General features: G+C 36.1%; 1 protein-coding gene across 1 annotated transcript in view; it reads right to left on the bottom strand.

The window, feature by feature from the left end:
* The window catches only part of LOC117109298 (collagen alpha-2(IV) chain-like), a 55,008-nt gene that overhangs the window by 25,546 nt on the left and 5,030 nt on the right, over positions 1-24,432 (bottom strand). The window contains exons 3-20 of the mRNA XM_033251567.1: positions 21,173-21,283; positions 18,997-19,131; positions 18,236-18,343; positions 17,428-17,481; positions 16,276-16,380; positions 15,344-15,406; positions 14,336-14,422; positions 13,776-13,853; positions 13,258-13,311; positions 12,185-12,247; positions 11,527-11,625; positions 10,805-10,864; positions 10,279-10,483; positions 6,735-6,914; positions 5,909-6,034; positions 5,348-5,526; positions 3,114-3,177; positions 2,625-2,728 (exon numbers count right to left, since the gene is read on the bottom strand). Of these exons, the coding sequence (XP_033107458.1) occupies positions 2,625-2,728; positions 3,114-3,177; positions 5,348-5,526; positions 5,909-6,034; positions 6,735-6,914; positions 10,279-10,483; positions 10,805-10,864; positions 11,527-11,625; positions 12,185-12,247; positions 13,258-13,311; positions 13,776-13,853; positions 14,336-14,422; positions 15,344-15,406; positions 16,276-16,380; positions 17,428-17,481; positions 18,236-18,343; positions 18,997-19,131; positions 21,173-21,283 (1,875 nt within the window). The remainder of the gene's footprint in view (positions 1-2,624; positions 2,729-3,113; positions 3,178-5,347; positions 5,527-5,908; positions 6,035-6,734; positions 6,915-10,278; positions 10,484-10,804; positions 10,865-11,526; positions 11,626-12,184; positions 12,248-13,257; positions 13,312-13,775; positions 13,854-14,335; positions 14,423-15,343; positions 15,407-16,275; positions 16,381-17,427; positions 17,482-18,235; positions 18,344-18,996; positions 19,132-21,172; positions 21,284-24,432) is intronic.

Raw genomic sequence — 24,432 nt, 5'->3', positions numbered from 1 at the left:
CTATACAGAAATTCAACTTTTTAACAAAAAGATCCGTTTTTTTTTGTTAAATGAAGCAATTTATTTTAATTTATGCATAGAAAAATGGTATTATTATCATTAGGCCAAAAGAAAAAAAAAAGGTTGTGCTGCCCAAGTGCAGTGACTTTTTAAAATCAGTCAGCAATTTTTCAGTATACTACACTTCCGCAGACCTACTCTATGCTGTGTAAGTGAAATATTCAGTTCATTTCATTTGATAGGCACACCAAATGCAGAATATTGACAGTTCACCGACGGCTGATAGCACCATGTCCGATAAAAGTAATTTTTATAATGATGTATTCGGTTTATTGCCAACAATCCAATGGCGTAAAGCCAGTTTTACACCAAGTGAATTATTCACATTTCTATTGGAGTTTTTCACAATCAGCAGTTTGAACTTTTCTACTTTTTGAGAAGCGAAAAATGCACATCCAATCGAAGAGAACCGATGTTTTTGATTCGCACAAATAAATTTGCCTAGTGTAAAACTGGCTTAAAAAAATCTATGATCTTTCACTAGCTAAAGGTCCCAGACCTTGAGTGACCCTGGGACATTCATCAACATTTCTGCCACGTACATTGGCTGAATGGGGCCTTTTCAAGAAGCATTAATAATTTGCATTAATAACTTAACTTAAACCAGACCAGCTGCAAGGCCAATGTTCCTATGCAGCCATTTTGGTAAAACATTACATTATTTGTAATGACAGAAATAAGGAAACACAGGAAATGGACCAAAGACTTTTCTTTAAAAAGAGCTCAATATATATGTATATATTTTTAAATTCTTAATTCAGGTAAAAATGTTAGAGAATTTATATGTGCTCTAATTTTAAACCATAGTCATTGCATATTTGGTATAGTCTGATTATCATTTTGAGAAGTCAACCGTCAACCAATTTCTTCCTTCTGGATTTCATCAAAATAGGCAATAATAGGTTATTTTGAGTATTGGATGGAAGGTGGGGTAATAAAGTCCTTGTGTATTGCTTTATATTTATCCAATACTGTTTTCAAGCAATAGGGCACAATTACATTACCAACACTAAATGTATGCAAAAAAATTCTCAATTCAGGTAAAAATGTTAGAGACTTTATATGTGCTCTAATTTTAAACCATAGTCATTGCATATTTGGTATAGTCTGATTATCATTTTGAGAAGTCAACCGTCAACCAATTTCTTCCTTCTGGATTTCATCAAAATAGGCAATAATAGGTTATTTTGAGTATTGGATGGGTGGGGGGGGGGGGTAATAAAGTTCTTGTGTATTGCTTTATATTTATCCAATACTGTTTTCAAGCAATAGGGCACAATTACATTACCAACACTAAATGTATGCAAAAAAATTCTTAATTCAGGTAAAAATGTTAGAGACTTTATATGTGCTCTAATTTTAAACCAGTCATTGCATATTTGGTATAGTCTGATTATCATTTTGAGAAGTCAACTGTCAACCAATTTCTTCCTTCTGGATTTCATCAAAATAGGCAATAATAGGTTATTTTGAGTATTGGATGGAAGGGGGGAGGGTAATAAAGTCCTTGTGTATTGCTTTATATTTATCCAATACTGTTTTCAAGCAATAGGGCACAATTACATTACCAACACTAAATGTATGCAAAAAAAAAAACCATAACCAACAGGTGTTTGGAAATTTCAATGAATTTGATGCCAGCATCACAGACGCACAGCATACTTTACAGCATAGGAACAAAAAAATCGAGCAGGGTTTTTCCCAAGAGTAGTAAGGCATGCAAAAGCCATAGGTACCGGACACCCTTTTTTTTAAAGCCACTGCAAATATCACTCACCCCATGTATTCCGTCTGGTAAAATGGTTAAGTAGGGTCCAAAAATCATGTTTAAAGTTTAAGTGGACTTTGAGCCCTCACACAAGTTTTCGTTAGTTTTATTATAATTATTATTTTTATTATTATCCTTTTTTTAAACAACAGACAGTGGTTTATTCCACTTTTATTGCACTCCAGTATTGTACTTAATTAGCATTTCCTGCATTAGCAGAGAAAGCTATTGTTCTTGTTCTGTTTCTGTTCTGTGCTGATTAGATCGGAACTTGGATTTTACATTACTCCAACAACTTTAACGTCCAGATATTGGTTCAATGTTAAATTGCTGGTCAAAATATTAATGGATTCAAAATTCTCTTTTAATTTTATTATAGAAAATAACACATTTTATATTCAGTACATTCTTGCTTATTATAAAAGTGTGGAGGGTTGCAATGGTGGAAATTCCATATTTTTGTGAGGGGAGGGGGGAATAGCTTGAATTGACCTGCTAAAGCTGGGGGATGGCTGGGGTCCATGGTGGGGTCCACCGGAAACTATATTTCCAATATATTGCCAACTTAGGACCAAACAATTTCTACTTATTGATGCCTAAGTTTGACTAATATGTAGATTGTTATTCTTTACTTTTGACCAACTGAAAATGGAAAAAATAATCACCAACATTTCAATGTGTGTGATTGTGTTTATTTGAATTTTCTCACTGAAATCTGAAATCACCATCTCATATTTTGGCAAACCCCCTATCCCACTGGAATATCTGCCCAAGAGAGGTAAGTGTTATTACTCACTTGTAATTCTACTGGCATTCCAAAAGCATCTCCCCGTTCACCGTTTTGCCCCGGATTTCCTTCTAATCCTTCTGGTCCATCACTACCAGAAATTCCATCAGCACCTTAAAAATATATAAATAAATTATCAACCATATTATTCAAAATATTAAACATTTCTTTAGAAGTTCTATGATTAATTTTCCCAACTTTTTCTGTCAAAAATACTATATTTAGTAATATATGAAATATTATAAAGAAATTATAATTACTTATTCATTTATGCCATGTTTTTAAACACTTTAGTTTAGTTTCTTCGACACATATTCTATAAATAGTCTACAAATTTTGGTTTTTCTGCGTGGCTTCCAGGAACTGAAACATTTTAATTTCATGTTTTTCATAGTACTGAAGACTATGAGTAAAATGTATAGGGTTGTCAAAAACGTAATCGGAATGGGGTATGCAAGGACAGGTTCAGAATTAATGAATAATAATAAATTCACTTACCCCTTTCACCTGGTAAACCTTCAAGGCCTGGTAACCCTGCAAGACCAGGTGGGCCCGGTTCTCCCTAGTTAAAAGGTAAAACAAAACTTTAATCTTAGGACCTACTCTGTCGGCCGACAAATTTGTGAACATAATTTGTTGAATGCTGCCTAAGACAATATACACAAATCAATCGTGATGTTGGCAGTCTATGAGTGAGATACTTACCTGGATAACGAACTAATTGCCATTGTTCCCAATACGGAACACCCCTTCGAAAAAAACAAATGCGAACCGTCTCCCTAACAAACGTCCTCATTCCCTAAAGATTGACACGATCACGGTGAGGGTACCAACAGCATGATTGATTTGTGTAGTCTATTTCGTGAATACTTACCTGAATAACCGACTAAATGCCAGATTAGCAGCGTAAAGAGGAGGGCGTGATCAGAAACCAGAAGACTTACCTACATAGATGGCTTCAACACAGCAGCCGCTACCGACGCCTGGGTCGACAGGACATCCCGCAAGTAGCAAGATGAAAGCGAAGTCTCCGATCTCCACTATGCCGCTGCCAGAATGTCGGCAAGGGGGACCCCGCGAAAGAGTGCACAAGAAGCCACCGTGCCGCGAACCTCGTGCATGTGGGCAGGCGGAGGCTTGCGAGCCGACGCATAAGCGGCTTGGATGGCCGAAACCACCCAGCGAGCAATGGTATCAACAGAAGCAGGCCCATGGGGCCGAACTGAAGAGACAAACAAATGCGAATCCGTGCAGCGCAACGGACGCGTGCAATGAATGTAAAACCGCAGAGCTCGCACAGGGCAACAAACCCTGTCCTCCCGCACTGAAGAGTGCGAGGAAATGGTGGGAATGAAGACAGACCGAGGGGAATACGCCAAAGTCTGTGTCTTCGCTAGGAAATCAGCTCTGAAAATGAGACGAACACCGCCCCGCTCGAATCGAATATGGCCCGGTTCCAAGGAAAGAGCGTGAATCTCACCACGACGCTACGGCCACAAAAAAGGCCGTTTTAAAAGACAGATTAAGCAAGGAACCCGAGCCAAGGGGGTCGACTATTGAACATACCTTGTAGAAGAGAGCTTCTGATCCTCCCGCAGTCTGCCCTTGGCAGCGCGAGGAATGGGCGGCGCCTGAATGAACAGCTTGATATGGTCCTCGGGGACCGGCTTGGATTTTGCTTGCGAATTCAGGCGAAGGATGAGGTCCGGGTGGAGTACCACAACCGGGACAGGGTGGGCGGGACGCGCAGGAGCCGGCGGCCCCACAGGCCCGCCCCCAACACCACCCCGGCATGGAGTCTCAAAAGAGACCCCCAAATGGTCAAGGATGGGCGGCATCACCTGGGCCACGAGCTGAGAGATCGGAGCCGAGGACAGAGTCCTCAGACTCCGACTCAAGATGCTTGGACGAGTCGTCCAAAGGCGTCTCGCCGGCCACATGGAACCCATCCCCAGGGACAGGAGGGACAGGGGGAACCAGAGGATCCGGCACCGCCGAAGCGGCCCGCATTCCGGCGAAAACCCCCCGAGTTGAAAGATGGACTGTTCTATTCTTTTATAGTTGAATGGAACCGTCCATTTTTCAATGCAAATATTCTTCCCTTTGCATCCAGTCAATTAGTAAATAAATAAAATACAAAAGAATAAATAAAAAGATATATTTATTGGTCAATATGCCCAACTTGGTTCACATGAAATTTGGTTTCCAGATGCTTCAACAGAGAATAAAAATACAATCGTGTTTAAATCATTTCTCTTGTTGATCAGAACCACATAACTGGAGACTATACTAACTGGGTACTGGGTATCACTGAGTGTTAAAAAGATAAGATAAGATAAATTACGATATGTTAAGGTTATGTTCTCACACGGCAGCTAACGGTTAGCAGGATCCGGATCCTGCTAACTGTTAGCTGCTGTCCGTCCATGCGAGAAAATCCCGATCCGGATACCAACAATATGATGATCGAATCACTGGGCAATAAGAAACTGGAAATTGTAAATGCGCATGTGTGATTGGTTGATGATAGAAACTATATATGCTATATATATAAGCTATATATGGTCATGATATGCCTATATATGGTCATGATGTGCCTATATATGGTCATGATATGCATATATATGTTCATGATGTGATGTGATCATGACCATATTTATGTACATCACTTGTTTTTTGTCAAACAAAATTTGTTAATCTTGACAGGGCTTTAAATACCAACAGAAACTTACTTGAAGTCCAGTAGAACCCTTTGAACCAGAAGCTCCCTCATCACCCATGAAACCTTTTGGGCCAATGATGCCTTTATCTCCCCTCAGACCATCTGGTCCATCGAAGCCCTGTGGGCCACCATCTCCTTTTATGCCTTTAGGCCCATCCTGACACCCTTCACAGACCCCTCCCAGCTCGCCTGAAAAACATTGAAATAAAAGCAATGAAGGGAGGACGAATAAAATAAAACACCAAGTAAAAGAATAAAAGAATGAGAGGAGGAAGATGAAATGAAGAACACAATGGCAATGAGAAAGCGAGATGAAAAAAAATTGATAGGAATGAGAGGTGCAATATGGAGCAAAGCAATAAGGAAAAATGTTAATGAGTATAGTTCTGAGTAAAAAGAGTGGAGGAACGATGAAACCACAATAATGAAATTAGAGGTGACATCATGAAAATCATTTTTTGGAGAGAAGCAATTATGTTGAAGAAGCAAAATCTGGTGAAGGGGAACTGGTATGAGAGTCGTCATCCACAAATAAATCAAGCCTAGAATGAACTGTCAATTAAGATTTTACCTTTACTGCCAGGTTGTCCTGGGGTGCCATTTCGCCCATTTTGTCCCCTGTCACCCTTCTGTCCCTTTGGCCCAATATCTCCTCTATCTCCTGCAATTGGACCATCTGGACCGTCACCTCTTTGCCCTGAAAATTTACAGATAAACCATTAGACATCACTTTGCAACAAGTAGTGAAACAACTTATCAGACACTGCTATGGGAACAGAAAGCTTATTTTCGACAACCCTATAAAATGGACAATTTATTTATTAAAGGGACACCCATATTAAGGGGACACATTTTCAGTAACAAAACAAGGGAAATATGCCTTTCAACACTATTGTCAACCCCTACCCATTTTCTTGGTCATACAGATGAATTTTTTCAATGGGGAGAGATGGGGTGTAGACTCCCACTCCCCTAATTAATTAAAAATTCTAGAAGTATATGTTTTATTTCTTTTTTGTTCAGCATCACACATAAAAAATTTCAAATTACAACAGCATAAAAATGATGCAATAAAAAATTAATTAAAAAAACTACATGAATAACAAGAAATATGAAAAAAGATGCCATGGATAACTTATAAAGTTAAGAAACTTAATTCCAATGGGGTCCATGATTTTTTTGTGATTTTTGTTCAGCATTTGTAGATAGATCCATAGAGAGAGTGGGGAGGGTGTGGGCAGCTTTTTCCTATTTCACCCCCCCCCCCACCATTTTGTCTTCCAATATTGTGGTACATATTAAAGATATAAAGTAATGCGACCCAAAAGGTAAGGAAAAACTTTAGTTTAAGTAAAAATTTGAATTGTTCATTTAAAATAATCACATAAAGTTTGTACCTTGAAGTCCTTTATAGCCTTTCGGTCCCTCGGGTCCTTCTGGTCCATCTTGTCCTCTTCCACCGTCCATTCCACGAACACCTGGGATACTAAATCCGATGAAGCCAGTATACCCTATCTCTCCCTTTTCACCTTTTTCACCACGACTTCCTTTACTTCCAAACTTAATACCAGGAATACCTGTGGAGGCACAGTGGTTATTAGTAGCATACATTTTTTTTCATTCATTTCATAATAATACAAAATTGTAATTAGTATTAATTAGCCTAAGAAATAACTAATAATACTTAATGAGTATTAATACGCATTATAAGTCAGTGGTGACATCATCACTTTCATTTGCACTGAGTTTTCCTATACCCGACTGATTACTATATTGATATAGTGCCTCCGATTTTTTGCGTCTTATGTGCAAAAAGCTCAAAAGCTTGGGTGATTTTACTATAGTATATCGCGATGGAATAATAATTTGTTGCTAGGCCAAGCTATGAGCACACACAGCGAACCTAACAAAGTGCTGGTTGACATGACTAGACTGTCATGGGCAAGGCCTACAAAGGTATAATGGTTTTGAGAGAACAAGGTGATTGACTTATAAAACAATAAGGCAATGCTGAAATAATTCATAATGTTTACAGTACATTTTAATCTATTAAAAAAATGTCTAGGTCAGGCCTACCTAATAACCACTAATAACCACTAATAAACTTCAGTAACCACAATCAGGCCTCGAATTTGGGGATTTTATGGCAAGGCCAGATGAGCAATGTCGTAGTGAAATGGTAAGTTGTCGCACAGGCCAGTATTGAGTAAATGACCTATAAAATATGGAGCTCAATAAATTGCCTAAAAATCTAAATTTGTTTTTCACTATAGATCATTACCAAAGTATTAGTTCTGGAAGTGGTCAACAAGTTCTTTATTTAATGTTATTTTGATAGTTCATTCTATTAAACAATATATGTACAAATAAATTTGAAAGGCAATTACTCAAAATCATGTTTATCTTGATTCTAAATGCTTTAACTGTGCTTTAACTTTCCAACAATTGAGGCTTGAAATGTCCAATTTCAATGAATGTCTCCTCATTTTAAAGATCACATACTCAGGTATCTGAAAATACCAATAACTTGAATTTCAATTTTGGCTACAACTCTATAGCCATTGCAACAACGTGCCTCAAATAGCCTCCAGTATAACATGATTTTGAAAGGCACTAAAGCCAAATGGAAAGGCACCAAGGCCAAAATTTCAAATATAAAAGGACACCCAAGGCAAAATTTGATTTAGCCTCAGTACTATAATCTCTCGCGAGTGCCTTGATTCTTAGCCAGGCTAGGCCTAGGCAAGGTAGGCCTAGGCAAGCTAGGCCTAGGCCAAGCCAAACCATCACTGTCAATGGTAAAATGACTTTGTTTAGAGTATTAACTATTAATTATCGATTCAATACTTTTAGTTTTTTGCGGTGGTCGCCAATCGTAAACAAAACAGTCAAAGTTCAAGAAGTTCAATATCTGATGTTGTTGCATAGTGCATCGTCATCGGAGAGGAGGCCACACCTCTAAACTGGCCTTCATCCAACTAGTATTAGCCGAGTGTCAACCAATTAGGTTAATTTCACACGCTTGAGCTGCGATGACGTCAGATCGCCCAAAGCTAGCTGTACAGCATGCACATGTTTACAACTACAGTACATGTTTACTGCAATTACCACTCGAGTCAGATGCATGTGCACACAACAGTAATTGCAAAAACAGTTTGTATCAACACACATGGAAATTCTCTTGTTCTGTCACTGCAACCTTATCTAGACCTAGGCGACCTACTTTTTCGGCTTTTGTGTTTTCTTTCAAGATTTCGATGTTCTTATTTAGATTTATTTTACGTGTCAATCGATCTATATTAAGCATCCTGAGGGCACCGAATTCAAGGCTGCAAAAGGGCAGGCAAGTAGTGGCCGTCGTCGTGCTTCATTTTCAGGGGTACCAAGGCCAAATGGGAGGGCACAGTCGGCAATGGCCGCGGTAAAATTCGAGGCCTGCACAATCAATCTATTCATCTTCTTCCCATCACGAAGAGCTATACGAAGAGTGTCAGTGCACATACTACTTTAACAAATCATTCTAATATGTGCAGCTAATGCCTACTCACAGTGATCACTGAGCAACCTATTACGCCAACCAGCAGTTTGATTTATGAATAGAAAACCGCTCTACAATCTGCAGTTTGACTAAAGGGCCATAGTGGTTCTAAAAAACATATTTGCAATTACCTCCCAGTTTCCCTCCTGCCAACTCTCTCAAAAATCTTTAAGAGAATTGTGCATGACGTAGTGCATACTTATGTTTCATCTGTTTTAAGTTCTTTTCCACATGGCTTTTGTTCCGAGAAGGTCCTGTCAAACTAACCTTGCACTGCTTCTTGCTACAGCATACAAAGCTATTGACAGCAAGAAGCAGTGTGACGTGATTTACAGACTTCTCTAAGGCATTTCATCCTATTAATCATGAATTACTTCTTTCAAAAATGTTTTATTTTGGACTTTCTTGATCTTTATTTAACTGGTTGTTACTGACGGACAATCATCAGACTGGTTACCATTCATATCTGGAGTACCTCAGTACTTAATCCTGAGGGCCATTATTATTTAATTTATTTATCTATCTATCAATGTCTACCTTTACATTTCATTTCTGCTCAGTCACTTTTATTGGCTGATGATGTTAAATTATTCAGAGTTATATAGCATCACGTTCTTCTTCAGGAGGAACTGTGTAGGTTGGTGACATGGGCTAGGGATTGGGAACTCTGTCTTAATATTGACAAAGGCAAACACTTATCTATTACCTTGAAAAAGAAACATTAAGTTTAATATTACATTGGTGACCAGGTCCTTGAATCTGTTTCAGCACATTATAGAGCTTGGTATTTTTGTTGCCATGTTAATCATATTGTTGCTAAAGCTAATAAAATGCCTGGCTTGATTTGGAGAAACTGCAGACTCTTAAGGGATGGAAAGTTCTGATGTCCTTATATAAAACCATTATTAGGCCCAACTTGTAGTTCTTTACAGTAAATTTTAATTCTATTTCTCCAAATCAGGCTTAGCGGATTGAACATGTTCAGAGAACATTTATTAGACCTATTTTAAAAACTTGACTTGTCCTATGTTATTATTATTTATTTGCTTAGTAATAGTAGAATGCTCTCTGACATGGTTCTTTCTTTTTAAGATAATGAATCCTAATTATGTTTTTGACTTAGTTTCTTTAGTCAATTTGCATGTGCCTCCTGGTGTACCCAAAATAGAGGTCTTTTAAATCCATTTCTTAGTCATGCTGATGTTATATGAAAAGATTTATTTAAACGTTTATGTGATAGTTATAAGTTTTCTATGTTTAATATTGATATTAAAGTTATAGATATTCTGTAGGGGCCAAAGGCAATTTTTTCAGGAAATAATGGCTCCTTTGGCTTCTATTTAATATTGTGTACTCAAAACCTTACTATAATTTGCTTTGATAGAATATATATATATCATTACCTTCGGATCCAGGGTCTCCAGGTTCTCCGTCTATACTCCTTCCTGTGGTACCTCTACGGCCCTTGAACCCTGGATCACCACGACCACCACGTAATCCAGGACGGCCGAAGGGTCCTTGATCACCTTGCTGGCCTTTGGAGCCCGTGGGACCCCTATTACCCTTAATACCTGGTGAGCCTGGTCTTCCTCTGGCAAATCCCTTGAACTAGTAACAGATGAGAATACAGATAAAGATTATGTGATAATTATAGGTTTAATGTGTGGCTTTCAGGAGAAAAAGTCTCGAGAAACACAAATATTGAATCAAGTACATAGAATGAATCTTTACGATAATCCCAGACCATTGGATATTGTTGCTAAAGTCTGACAAAACAACAGCGTAATGCACAAAATCATGTGCGTTTTCTGGGACAACACGTGTTTGGTGGACACTGATTGGTCAGTTAATTGTGATTGACACTCGAGAAAGTTCCATTAGTAACCAGGTACACATTGCCACAAAATTGTTCAATGATGCTAAACTTACCACTGCCGACTCTCCCTTGGGTCCTGGGTCTCCATCTTCTCCATAATCTCCCCGAGCACCCTTAAAAAAGAGAAATGGTTTAGTCTATATCATTGTAATATAATCAGTGACGTATCTAGGAGTACTGATGTGAGGGTGGGAGGGGGTGGCTGATAAGGAGGAACAAAGGTAAATTTTGGAATATTAATGGAGTAAACCTTTTTTGGGGGGGCATGCCTGAAGTTAAAGTATGCATTTCTTTTATGATTTTCATTAAAGAAAATTGGAGATTTACATGTACCCATGTTTCTCTTTATGTACTCATATTCCTTCACCCCCAATAAATACTATTATTATTATTTCATATACCAAAGTATCATTTTATACACTCCTGTTCCTCTCCATATGCTCATTTCAAATCAAATTTCATAGATATAAATTGAGTTGCTTAATTCAACATTGTTTCCTTTAAAAAGAGGCTTTGAGTAAAATCATATATTTTAAATCCTGTTTTTCATTAGACAAATTTATTCTTGTGAATTGAAAGCGTTAATTCACGTGCATTCGCATTCACATTTCTATCGGAGTTTTTCACTTCAGCAAAATCAGCAGTTGGAACTCTTTCTACTTTTTGCGAGGCGAAAAAAATGCGAAACCAATCAGAGCTCAGGAGGTGAACCGACTACATGCGAATAAATTTGTCTAGTGGAGAACCAGCTTTAATTATTGAAATGAGATCTTACAGGAGGGCTGTCTCTTCCTCTTAATCCTTGTGGTCCATTGTCTCCAGGAACTCCACGGAATCCTTTCACTCCTTTTTTGCCCGGGTCACCTTGTGGACCCTGTAATATAAATAATAGTGCACAGGTAAAAATTCACAATCATGTACAGTTTCATGTAAACTATAAAAAAACTAAACTTTGCATAAACATTAAATAATACCAATGCAGTAATGCATCTAATAAAACATATGAAACTGAAGAAAGAGTGATTTGTAAGTCAGTTTGTATGTCTGCTTTTTTAATTATTGCCTTATTTTTATACAAATTTTATATTTTTGTATTTAAGTGTTCGCTGTATGTAATGATTAATTGATAGATAGGCTATATATTTATATACATTATATAGTTTTGTATTTAAGTGGGCTCCTGAACATCAGACATGTTCTGTAAGGGTCCCCACCCAAAATATGGTTAATAAATAAACAAATATTGGAGTGATATTGTAGTGAGTTGTTTGTTAAGTGACAGATTTCCCCATGTAAAGCGCTTCTTGTATTTTAAGTTGATAATCAAGAGTAGTAAACAGATGTGTTTTTGCATATTAACATAGTTTTGAAGCTGCTAAAATTAATAATACTATTAAGAATAACAATAATATTTGTAAGAAACATTGGCCTACCCTTGGTCCAGCAAATCCAGGAAGCCCCTTTTCACCAACCATACCAACACTACCATTTCCACCCTACGGAAAAAGAAAAGACAGTTAACATAATCCATAATGACAAACAACACATAATGTTCCTAAAACCCTCTCCAGAATAACAAAAAACTTAGACATCATGACCATAATATGGGCATATCATGACTATACATGGGCATACAACAGTTTTTAGTCAAAGAAAATGTGATAATCTGGAAGAACAACCACCTGCGTAATATCTAAAGCCTAGCAAACAACCATGGTGGTCGTTTGTAAAATTGACAGCAGAGGTGCAACGATTTGATATCGGTCGAAGTAAGTTTTCCCGCATTCGAAGCTACCATATTAAAACCTCAAAATGAAGCCCTGGGCTTCTTTTATTTTGTGAACTTTGGATGGGCTACTTTTCAAGGCTACTTTTGCAAAGTAAAAAGGAGGATTCTATTCAAAATTTATGCTGTAAATTTTGGGAATTACTACTAAAAACTGTAACATTAATCTGTGCCATGGAGTCTATTAACCAGCATTAGATCACCTAAACTCACCTACTGTATAAACCAAGCATGTTTTTAATATGTTTTTGTTTCTTTGAAGAATCATGTACAATGTATTTGTACTATCTCGAAAAAAGCCAATGCTTTCATGAAAAGATTGGCTTCTTTTCAAGGCTACTTTTGCAAACTAAAGAGGGGCCTTCAATTCTAGATGGGCTTCTTCTCCAGATTAAGCCCCGTTGGGCTTCTATTCGAGGTTTTACGGTATTTAACAAAAATCCTAATTCTAATGGAATGATTTATTGGAAACTTTGAGTCTTTATAGAATAACAAAAAAATTTCAGCTTTTTGATAACTTATCAGGTAACAGGAGCTGAGGAAACATACGGTACCTTAAGAATTAAAGAAAAAATATTCTATTTAAATAGCCTGAATCAGTGACATCACTGCTATCCACAAAGGTCCCTAAAGTGTTTTAAACCAAATACAAAATACATGAAAGGGTCAAAAACCTAAAGAATGAAGAGTAACTTAGAATGTTCAGTGGTTGGTACCTACCATTTCTCCAGTCGGTCCTCTTACTCCTTTCATGCCAAGCATGCCTTTTATACCCTTGAAAAGTAAAGACAAAAAAATGAATGAATTGGTGATTTCATAGTGGGATGGCTTGTTGGATATATGGCGTAATGCCGGTAAAGGACAGCATGCGAAAAGCCAGATTCGGGCCTATTCCATGGATTTAGAGGAGAAGAAATGCATTAAAGTTGAAAGCTTGTAAAATAGTGTTCATAAAACAAATGTTCACAAAATAGAGACTATATTTATAACATCACTGTCAAGATTAATATGTCCTCGTAAAACCAAGAACTCGTAAATTTGGGATTCAGAAAAAATAAATACATTAGAGTTGAGCGTTTATATAATCATGTTCATAACAAATAATGTTTAAAAAATAGGGACTGTATTTATAACATCATTGTCAATATTTTGTCATCGTAAAACCAAAAACTCATAAATTTAAGGGGTTGTAATTGAGTGTTTCTACAGTATTAATAACTCTTAACTACTGTACAAACCTTTATGCCCCTTGGGCCTCTAATGTTATCAGATTTCATGCCATCCCCTCTGAGTAGACCAGGCTCGCCTGGTTCTCCCTATATGAAAACAAAATATTATTAAAACATGAACCACATAACAAAGTACAACAATGGCGATAAAGAAATAAAATTAAAAACAGAATGAGTAAAATACATATAAAGGTTTTTATTTCATATCTATAAAATATAAATTTTGTTAGTTTGGTCTTACCTCATTACTGGTTATTAAAGATTTAAGATTCGCTTTTAAGTATTATTACAGAAATTTAAAAATGTTATAGTCAGTACATATTCACTTGTCTTAAAAATGTGGACCTTTTTCGATTTCAGATGATGCATATGCACACTTCCTGGATACGAATCTGATAGGTCACATACCGTGACACTTAAGGACTTTTTTGTGTGAAAAAAACCCCTGCTATTTTCAGGATTTTTTTCGCCAGGATTCTGAGATTGGAAAGTAAACAACTTTACCATTAACCTACAGATGCACTCACTATATTTTAAGAATTGGAAAAATTTATAAAGGTATAACACACCTTAGGTCCTTGCTCGCCTTTGAGGTTGATATTTGGTCCTGGTTTTCCTCCTCTCTCGCCCTTTCGTCCAATTGGTCCTCTTTCACCCTAAAAACAAATTCAACATTTCCTTGAGAAGTGTTGCTAAACTTCAAGATCAATCAAGTTCTCTGAATTTTTAAACTTAACATTTTTCCAATTTTTAACACAATTCAATATGTAATATATCAGTTCTTATTTTCCGGGACCCACCTTGGCAATCAGTCTGACATTCACTGCGCCCAACAGCTCTCCCTGATGGAGGCCCTGCAACCCCACCCCCCCGACCAACCCCGCTGGCACCACCCCTCACCTCACTCACATTCTTTCTTGACTGGGCTTGTTAAATAATAATAAACAATGGCTAGGCCCAGAATTGCTTGTCCAATATGTTTACTCATAACTCATTTATGACATTTTTTTATCATTTATTCGTTCGTTCAGAATACAGCCACCCAGACATAATCAAAAAGTTGTTCACATTATTTCCGTGGTCACTGGAACAAGCACACGTGGAACAGATATCCAGTTCTCTGTAGGTACATTCTATAATCTGTAATCAGCCACGTACCCATAGAGACAACCCTGGGTAAAGTTCCTTGTCCAGGCACTTGAAACGCGCACAGAGAGGGCTGAACCTCCAACCTTAACATTCAGAAGCAGAACTGCAAACCCTTCCTACAAATTACTATTAGTGGTGGTTTCAGGAATTGAAATGTGGAGAGCCCAGACAGAAACATTCAGATGTAGAGAGTTCAACCATGGTGGGGCTGAGGTTATGTCACTTTATGGCACCCTCAGAGTTGAATATTACTTTCTTTTTTCTTCCGTGACCCACTGTTAAATATTGATGACATAAATCTTCAAGATTTTTTTATGCTGATTCATGAACAACAGATGCACAAAAAGGTTTCAATAATTTTTTTTTATTGCAAATCAAATTAAAGACAAACAAAAGGGCAAAACTTTTATTAATGAATTCGTTGCTACCTTTTCACCAGTATCGCCAGTCTCCCCTCTAAATCCTATTCGTCCATTTTCTCCTTGTCTTCCCTAAAACAAAAATAAGAAATTATTTTAGAAACTGTGAAATAAAAAATTTGGTCATTGCTTGTAGGCTTAAGAAGCAAATTCTAAAAAGAAAGTCTTATAAGGTTTTTTTCCTTTCCAATAGCACAAGCGAAGGTAAAAAATGTTAACCAAAATATGCACAAGAGGATTATTAATTAAAGCTTTAATTACAACCATTTTTAAAAAAGTAAAAAAAAAAAAATTTCAATCAGTTCTTTTGTTTAATATTTAAAAAAACATTTATATACCAAATTCTCAAAACACACTACAAGAACAATACTATTATACAAATAATAAATGTTTATGAGCGCAATGAGAAGAATATTTATTGACTTTTCCATTCATAGAGGTAGAGCCGAGTTGAATGGAACAGTCAATTTTTTAATGAATGAAAATATTCTTTCCATTGCTCGAATAAAATACATTCATTATTTGTTTTGTAACACACCAAAAATAGATTCTTGTCATTTGATATTTTTATAAAAAAAATCAATCCTTTTTTCTTTTGAATTGAGATTCTTGTTAATTGATATTTTTTGAAAAAAATCTGCCCTTTTCCTAAATATAAGTCTAGCGTCTCTTTAACCAATCAAAAGATTGTAATAGGTTGACTGTCATATAGTATAATAGGCACCATGCCAAGGGCAAAAACAGATGTAAAAAAAATGCACGAATGGAACTAAAAATGCATAGTGGAACTAAATTCCCATGAAGAGTGAGAAAATGGGGTAAATAAACAATATTATGTGTGTGTTATAATAGTATTTATAAAATGTTTGTTATCAATTCTTAATCTGCTATTTTTCTTATTATTATGTTTATCATTTTCTAATCATAAACACACAACTCACAGATGGCCCTTGACTTCCACGCATACCTTGGTCACCTCCATCACCCTTGGGTACCAACACAATCGGTGCTGGATCACCCCTGGGGCCCTTTGGTCCGTCTGGTCCCTATTGGAATAATGAAGAAAAAGATTACTTAATATCATGATAGATAAAAAATACAAATACAGGCACAGACTGACAGGATAAATATCTATTGATGTACTTTTAGAAGTAGAGGTTCACATAATTATGACAAATTTAGGTTGTCTGCTAAAGGATAACAATTTAACCTATAGTACAAGAATTCTCATGCTTGTTCAATTTTTAATTTATATTATTAACCCATAGGCACAATAGTGCAACAGCGAAAAATTTACCGTTGAATGCCCTAGGCGCGCCTAGTACGACACATCCAAGTATACATGGATTTCGCCCTGTATACTGTCTATATATCATTCTGATGCTCATTTGTTTTTGCATCCGGGTTACTTACACTTTGAACTTCTCGAATAAACAAAAATCTTGACAACTTTTATTGAAAAATATTTTATAAATCAAACAAAAATGTCAACTTATTTTTGAAAGTTTCAGTATGGCCGCGCAGCAGCGATATACTGTGGAACGAGCCATCACGATGTTTTTGATGATCACTAGTGAGAGTGATGAGAGTAATGGTTATGATGGGGAAGAAGCTAATATCGCCGGTGGTGCAGCGGGGACGAGGTAGGACTAGGGACTAGCCTAGGCCTAGACGAAGTTAGGCCTAGCCTATACAAAGAAATAGGCCAAATTGGATGGCGGAAACGGAACATTTCAATGATTGTAAAACTATTTTTTTTACAAACCAGTATCACATATAGAATATATGTGCTATGAGGATTATTTTTTTTATAAATAGTTTTTTGTTTAGGGTTCAAGAAATATGTGAAAATTTCATTTAAAGAGAGATGCTAATTTCTGTTGTGTAATTATGTAGTTTCGTAAAAGTAAATTGGCATGCCAGAATGTCACGCACCAGCGATTTTCAGCATGATAAGGGTTAATGTTAATTTATTATAATTATTATGTTAATTACTATATATACTGTATTATTATTTTAATGTTCTTTCTATTCTGCAAGTGGCAACTTGGCTTCTGAATTCAAGATAAGTAACAAAAATAAAGTATGCTTACCCTACGTCCTTTTTGTCCTGGGGGGCTGGGGCGACCAGGTACTCCGGGATCTCCCTGCGAATGAGGAGATGATAAATGTAATAGTATATGTAAACGGTACATAGTATGTTATTTGTTACATACATTAGTATAAATGCCAGAATTTCTTTGTTTCAAGAACACTTTGGATAACAACATTACAGGGTTGTAGCTGTAGAAAACTAAGAGTAGGTGGTAGACATTTTAATGGTGGTTATGTGATAACATTGGTAAACACTATATAATAAGAGTGGATTTTAAGGATGGGCAAGAGAGTTAAAAAAGGTGAGTGGAGGGCCACGACATTAAATTCACAGTGGGTGGCAAACTTACAAGCTGGGTGGCCCCATTCACCTCGTAACTACAACCCTTCACTATTATACACATGATGAATTATACATACATGGTTATTTCAGATGCAATGGTCATACAATAAACTTCTTTTCTGTTTAAAAACTATTTTAATGAGATAATAGACTTAAAATTTTGGTAAGTCGGTACAGTGTAAATTCTAATAATTGAGCAAAACCCTAATGGTCCTAAATAGAATGTTAGTGCAATGTTATAGGATAGGATTGTCTCCACTGGGACACCATAAATGGTGGTCCCTTAAAAGAGGTGGTCTCTGGATAAAGTTAGTCCTATTTAGAGTTTCCACTGCACTTACAAGTAGTATTAAAGAAAATGGCATAGCAAAAAAAAAGTCAAATTCAATCAATGGTTATTTCACTGAGAAGACAAGTCCATTTCATAGCAAAGGGTTGTTCTAACAATTAAAAAATATTCTTACTATTGATCCATTGCAACCTGGGGTGCCAGGCACACCTGGCCGACCAGCGTAACCATCCCTACCACTGTGTCCTTTGTAACCAGGGAAACCTGATTCTCCACTGGCTCCCTATGAAATAAAGTTATAAAAATAAAAATTGTAAATATTGTAATAAATACTTTCATAATGAATCATGCTATACCAACAATTCTTTCTTCCATCTCTATGATTCAATTTTCAAGATTCTATTTTTTTTTCGATGAGAGTTTGCGTCAGGAAAATAGCATAGGAGTGATGCTTCACCCAACCTGATGTGATGTCGTACAGAAAACTCAGTACGTTCCCAAATGCTTGTGAAAAAAACAAGTCTGGTAAAGCAAAACAATGTTCCTATGAAGATTCCATTAATTGTCATGTACATGGAATTTGTTATGCTGAGCTAGGAATACTGTACACAGAATATACATACAAATTACAAGACAAATATTAAAATCACATATACCGTGCATAAAATAGTTAAATTACAGTTAAATAATAAAATAAAGCGAGGTTCAACAGTAGCTTTGATTGACATTTTATTACTACTTAGATTCATACCACACACACGGTGTGACACTCTTCACACCTAAATAGGCAAATTTTTCTGATTATATGATAACAAATTGTCTACTGCCCTCCTGGGGCAAAAGACACAAATTCAAAGGGGGCCTTAGATTTAAAGAATGCAATGTATTACTTATTTTGTGAAGTAATTTTATTATCTTTTAAATCTAAATTCTTACATCATCTCCCTTTTCACCCCTGGATCCAGGAACACCATTGGGTCCTGGATAACCTTTTGGCCCGCGTACTCCCGATGGCCCTGGTGGTCCAACTGACCCCTGTGCACCTTGTGGCCCTATAAATCCGGACCGACCCTGAAAAAGAAAATAACAACAATTGAGAAAAATGTTTATTTAAAAACAATTGAAATAGATCAGTACGTATTCCAGTAAGTGATGAAAGTTGTAATTATTATTCAAAATAAATATTTTGATAGTCACACAGCCAGGGGAGACACACCTATACAGTACACAGAATTATTTATAATTTATTTCAATTGAATATAATGCAACACATTTTTCACACATTTTAAACATAAAGCTAACAAAAACAGTCTACAATGGTAACATGGCCACTACAGTTTCAATTTGAGTTTTTGGTTTACATTACTAAAAGAAGAACATTGACGTTTTTGCTCTGTTTAATCCCCTATGGCTTTAAAATTGAGATTTGGAGATTAACAAATTCTAAAGAGAAACAACTGATAAAGTGGTGATGGGTAACTTGTGGCTTTATTTGGAGAACAATGGAGCATGGGTAGAGGTGATACCAGACAATGAACCTTTAGCCCTAAGTTAATAACTTCCTCCAATCAAAACCACCAGCTGAACTACCAGGCCCAATTACAGATTGTTTGATTGGCCAGGAAGTCATCATTCTGTATTACACTTCACTTGATTGATCGGGAAGGAAGTCAAACTTTGTTATCATCAAAACTTTGCTACTGTAATATATACTGAGGTCTTTCCGATTCTTAAGGCCAAGGTACCGGATCTTGTGAAAATAAATGCCTATCTCTTATACTTCATTATCTTGACTTGAACATCCAAAACCCTCTAAATATACTTTTTTTTTATCATTGTGAAGATAACATAAACGAGTCTAGAGTTTGTATTCTGACCACAAACTCTCCTTAAGAACTTTGAATTAAGTTCACTTCATTGCAATTCCTATAAAATAAATCACATTTTATGATTGTGCTATAAAAATGTCATAAATTTTTATCCCATGATTATATCTCAAGTTTGAATCCTTATATGGTAGTTCTCACTGGTCATCAATTATCCATTACCAGTGGTCAGTCAAGGGCAAAAATTGTTCCTCCAGGTGTTGTCAGGACAGGAACGGAAGAAATGGGTGGGAAATGAAGCGACAAGTCATAAAATCTGAATGTGTTTATTTTAAATTCTTTGTAAACTAACAGTTAATTAAATCTAAGATATTATTTTATACTCTAAAATTAAGCAGTATTTGAAGCAGTCACGAGTACATCTACTTAAGAGGACTCCTGAAGTCTGACTAAACTGAAATGTCGCCCTCTAGAGTAAAAGTTGCACCATAAATTGTGATTACTATTAATTTCATATGTGCACTTTCTTTAATACCCATCCATTTAATGCTATGTTAATTTATTTCTAAATAGCTTTATCATGATCTTACAATTTTAAAACTAAACTGTAACAAATAATAACAAAATTCAAAATCATAAGTAACTTTTCCACACAAATGCATAGTAGTATACAGGGGAAGATCCAGAATTTAAAAGAGGGGGTTCAAAATGTTTCCAAAAAACCCCAAAATGAAATGGGGGTGTGGGGGTCCTCCCCGGGAAAATTGTGATTCCTACATGGCCAGAAATGAGCTTTCCCGACTTCTGAGGTGTCTTTTAATGACCTGTAAGTTCTTCAAAATTCAAGGTTTTCCCCCTCTTGAGAAAAGGTCAGGTAATTTTATCTCATTCTTTAGGCCTATCATAGAGAAAAAAAAATCAAAGACAGGCAATATATTATTATATTCCAACAACATTGAGTAGTTAGATAGGCCTATGTAGTTGTTCTTCCATGGATCGATGAACCGATAGGCCTGAAGAACGCACTTTCGTACATGCATTATTACGACGGCGAACCAAAAACTGTGTGTATAATTTATTTAATTGAAAACTAATAAGCCTACAATAGTTTGTTTGATCTTCCAACCTATGCCTAGGTAGGTTAGCATGCCTTTCGTAAGCCAGGACCCAGTTTGTATTTTGTTATGTTTCTTCACAAAGGGGGGTTCATCCGAACCCCTTGAACCCCTCTGGATCCGCCACTGGTATGTGTTTATTATTTTTTAATGTTTTTGTTTATAACTTACTCTATCTCCTTTAGGACCTATGCAACCACATGCACCACAGTGGCTCTCATCAATGACTCCTGGTGGGCAGATTCCAAGAAAAACATCCAGAGCTTTCCCATGAGATTTTCCCTGCAATAAAGAAACATTCAATAATTTTACAAATTCAGTCTTCTAATTTAGAAAAATCATAGAAATTTTGCCATAGCATCCTTTTAATATTCTAAAGAAAATATATTTTTTTTACACATTCAAATATAAAATGACTCCTTTAGCATTCCAGTCCCTTTATCATCAATTCCCCCCTCTACCATAGTACCATCCCCCTCACTACATCTCAATTCAAACTACATTTGCTTCACCCTAAAGAGTACTATCACAGATTTTACGACACCATTTGACCATGGACCTATTAATTATAATGTGACTGGGCAAATGTTAACAAAATCATATATTAATGCTTGCGGTACACCACATAGATTGTTATGAAAAAAAAACTGTTGTTATGGTTGAGAATATCTCAACATTTCGATTAAGTTGTTTCAATCATCTTCGGGAGAATAATATCTGCAAGAACAAAATCATAGATACGGCTGAGCGCCTCTTAAGCTAAGCAGCAGCTATTTTTATTTGATATTTCACAAAAATGTATAAACAATGAATAAACATCAGTTTCACTAATAATAATTAATATATGGTATGTTTTTTTGTTATTATTGATTAATTCGTTAATCAGCAGTTATTTAGTTTTCATAGATCACTAGAATAAACTTTGAATACAGTGAATAAGATATGGAGGAACTCGGTTATTATGACCTCTTGATGGGTAGTTCTTTTAGCAACTAAGCGATGTCACATGGTACAGTGACACAAATTTACCATGACACATTTATGTTGTCCTCTATAGCACCCCTAAAACTTTAGGAAAAAAAATCACAAGACATTAAACTGTAATCGAACTGACTCATTCAAAATACATATTTGGCAACCATTTTTTTTTTTCTTTTTCCCCTATAGGAAGACATTTGGATATTTTAGTCTACTATAAAGACAACAGATAATAATAAATTAATAAGTAAACATGGAAGGAGTGAAAGCAAACAGTGAAAAAAAAAATTGATATCTAAGTAATAAATATTATGAGAAATCTTATACAAATCAAGGGAGCAACATGACATCTAGTCTAGTTTTAATTAATCAATCCCGCCTTAAAAGTGAAACACACTGTCAAACTGTCAGACCAATTAGGACTGAACGTTTTTTGTGCGGAAGTTTTTTGTTTAATATTTCCTTAACATTAACTTAACGATAGAAGGCCCACTCAATTTATCTCAAGGGATTCTGTTGATAATTTCCTATTGTGGGACAACAGAGACATAAACATCCACCAAGAATAATGTACTACATAATACTATAATATATTCTGGGGTAAAGGCCTGATTTTAGAAAGATTAGATCAATTACAATAAAATATACACTGTACCTTTTTAGCAGGGGTGTAGGCTGGTTTTTGGACAGGGTGGGGAGGGGGTCTGAAACATGACAATGCAAGACTAAATACCCAAAATGTCACACTAAATCCCTATTCCAATGAAAAGTTATAGGTAATTTTTAGTATTTTAACATACTTAGTGGAACTAATTTGCTGCCGTGAGGGGGAAGGGAAGAATCCTACCCCCATGTGTAGCATCACTCCTCTCTCCTGACTTTTGACCTGCCTCTGAATTTGTTTATGCAGTATTTTACTATTCTAATTCTCCCTTGATTACTTTTTGCTTCTCTACTCCTTTCTATTCTCTTTCATCTCATTTTCAAATGAAAATTTACATTTTACTTTTACTTCCCTATGCATGCTATCTATTTGTTTTCCATATTTTCTTTGCCTTTTCCTAGAGCTAAGAAACTTCCTTTGCTCTATGGCCTTTTCTTCCCTATCTTTCTCCTTGCAAGTTAATGTTTATTGCCTGTTTATTTCCCTTTTCTTTTCCATATCTCTCTCAACCCCTCTCTCTTTAAACCATTGTTTATTAGAAACTACATTTAAGTCACGATAAGATAACCTTAATACCAATAAACTATATACAATTTTATATTATTATTTACTGATAAAAATCAACTATTACCAATTAAACCCGATTTTGAAGCCACAGAACATCTGAATGTTATCAGTGCAAGCCAGATGGACATAATCGTCTATCAGCGGCAACATATTATTAGTCATAAAATACATTATTAAGAACTGACACATACCAATAACCATAGGTTATGAGATAACTAATGGTTCACGAAAGGAGTCCTGGTTGATGAAATTAGACCTACTTCTGTATCACGCAGATACATATAATTATCACTGAAGTGTAAGTAGGAACCAGCATGGAAGCAGGAGTTGGGAAGTGGCCCAACCTTTGCTATGCCAATTGCACATCGGTCTAATGGTAGATCATTTCATTTCATTTACTTATTCAGACCAACTCCCTGTTCAGACAAGTGCCTTGGGCCCCAAAAGCAACACAGTCACAATGACAAAAGTCTCACTGTATATACCACTGGGGCAGGAATGGGAGTAAGCCTCTGATTTTCCAAAAGCAAATACAAAGTACCACAAACAGGGGTGGAATCCAGATAAAAATTTGGGTAGCAGCCATGTTATGTGTAAAACACCGTGCTTAAGGGAGTGCTTTAGATTTTTTAGAAATTCTTGACCTTAAGACTCTCGTACATGGAAATTAAGTCATAAATTTGCTTGTTTTTGAATACCACTACATCTGTCTTTCTACCATTCATTTTTTTTCTTCTTTTTCTTTTCTCCTTTTTTTTTTGGAAGTTGGGAGAGGGGGAGTTACTATAATACAGTAGTTGTGATAAAACTTTGAAGCAATGTAGAATTATTAACTCTAGTACACTTATGCATAGTACTGTAACCAGCAGGCATCAACAGTGCATAGCTACTCTATTACTATTTAACAAAATAAAAAAAATACCTTCATGAAATATGCTGACATTGAAAATGCTAGTAAAGTATTAAGTGTTACTGTGGGGCTAAAGCAGAAGCTTGTCGTGACATTGAAGAAGGATTCACACTGCTTTGAATGTTTAACCAGATTATCTGCAGCCCCAAGCCATTCACCTGAACGCACCGGTACCGAGGGTTAACTTCATTTTTAATGAATAAATGAGATAAAAATGGCCAAGTGTTTTTAGAATAAACACAAAGTTTTGTCAGTGTTTTTCCTTCTCTGATTGCCAACTGTAAACTAAACATCAGAGTGTACCACGGTGAT

This window comes from Anneissia japonica, unplaced genomic scaffold, assembly GCF_011630105.1.
Source record: "Anneissia japonica isolate Jap-2015-1 unplaced genomic scaffold, ASM1163010v1 scaffold287761_len698747_cov189, whole genome shotgun sequence".
Taxonomy (NCBI): Eukaryota; Metazoa; Echinodermata; class Crinoidea; order Comatulida; family Comatulidae; genus Anneissia; species Anneissia japonica.
This window is presented reverse-complemented; position numbering and strand designations above follow the sequence as displayed.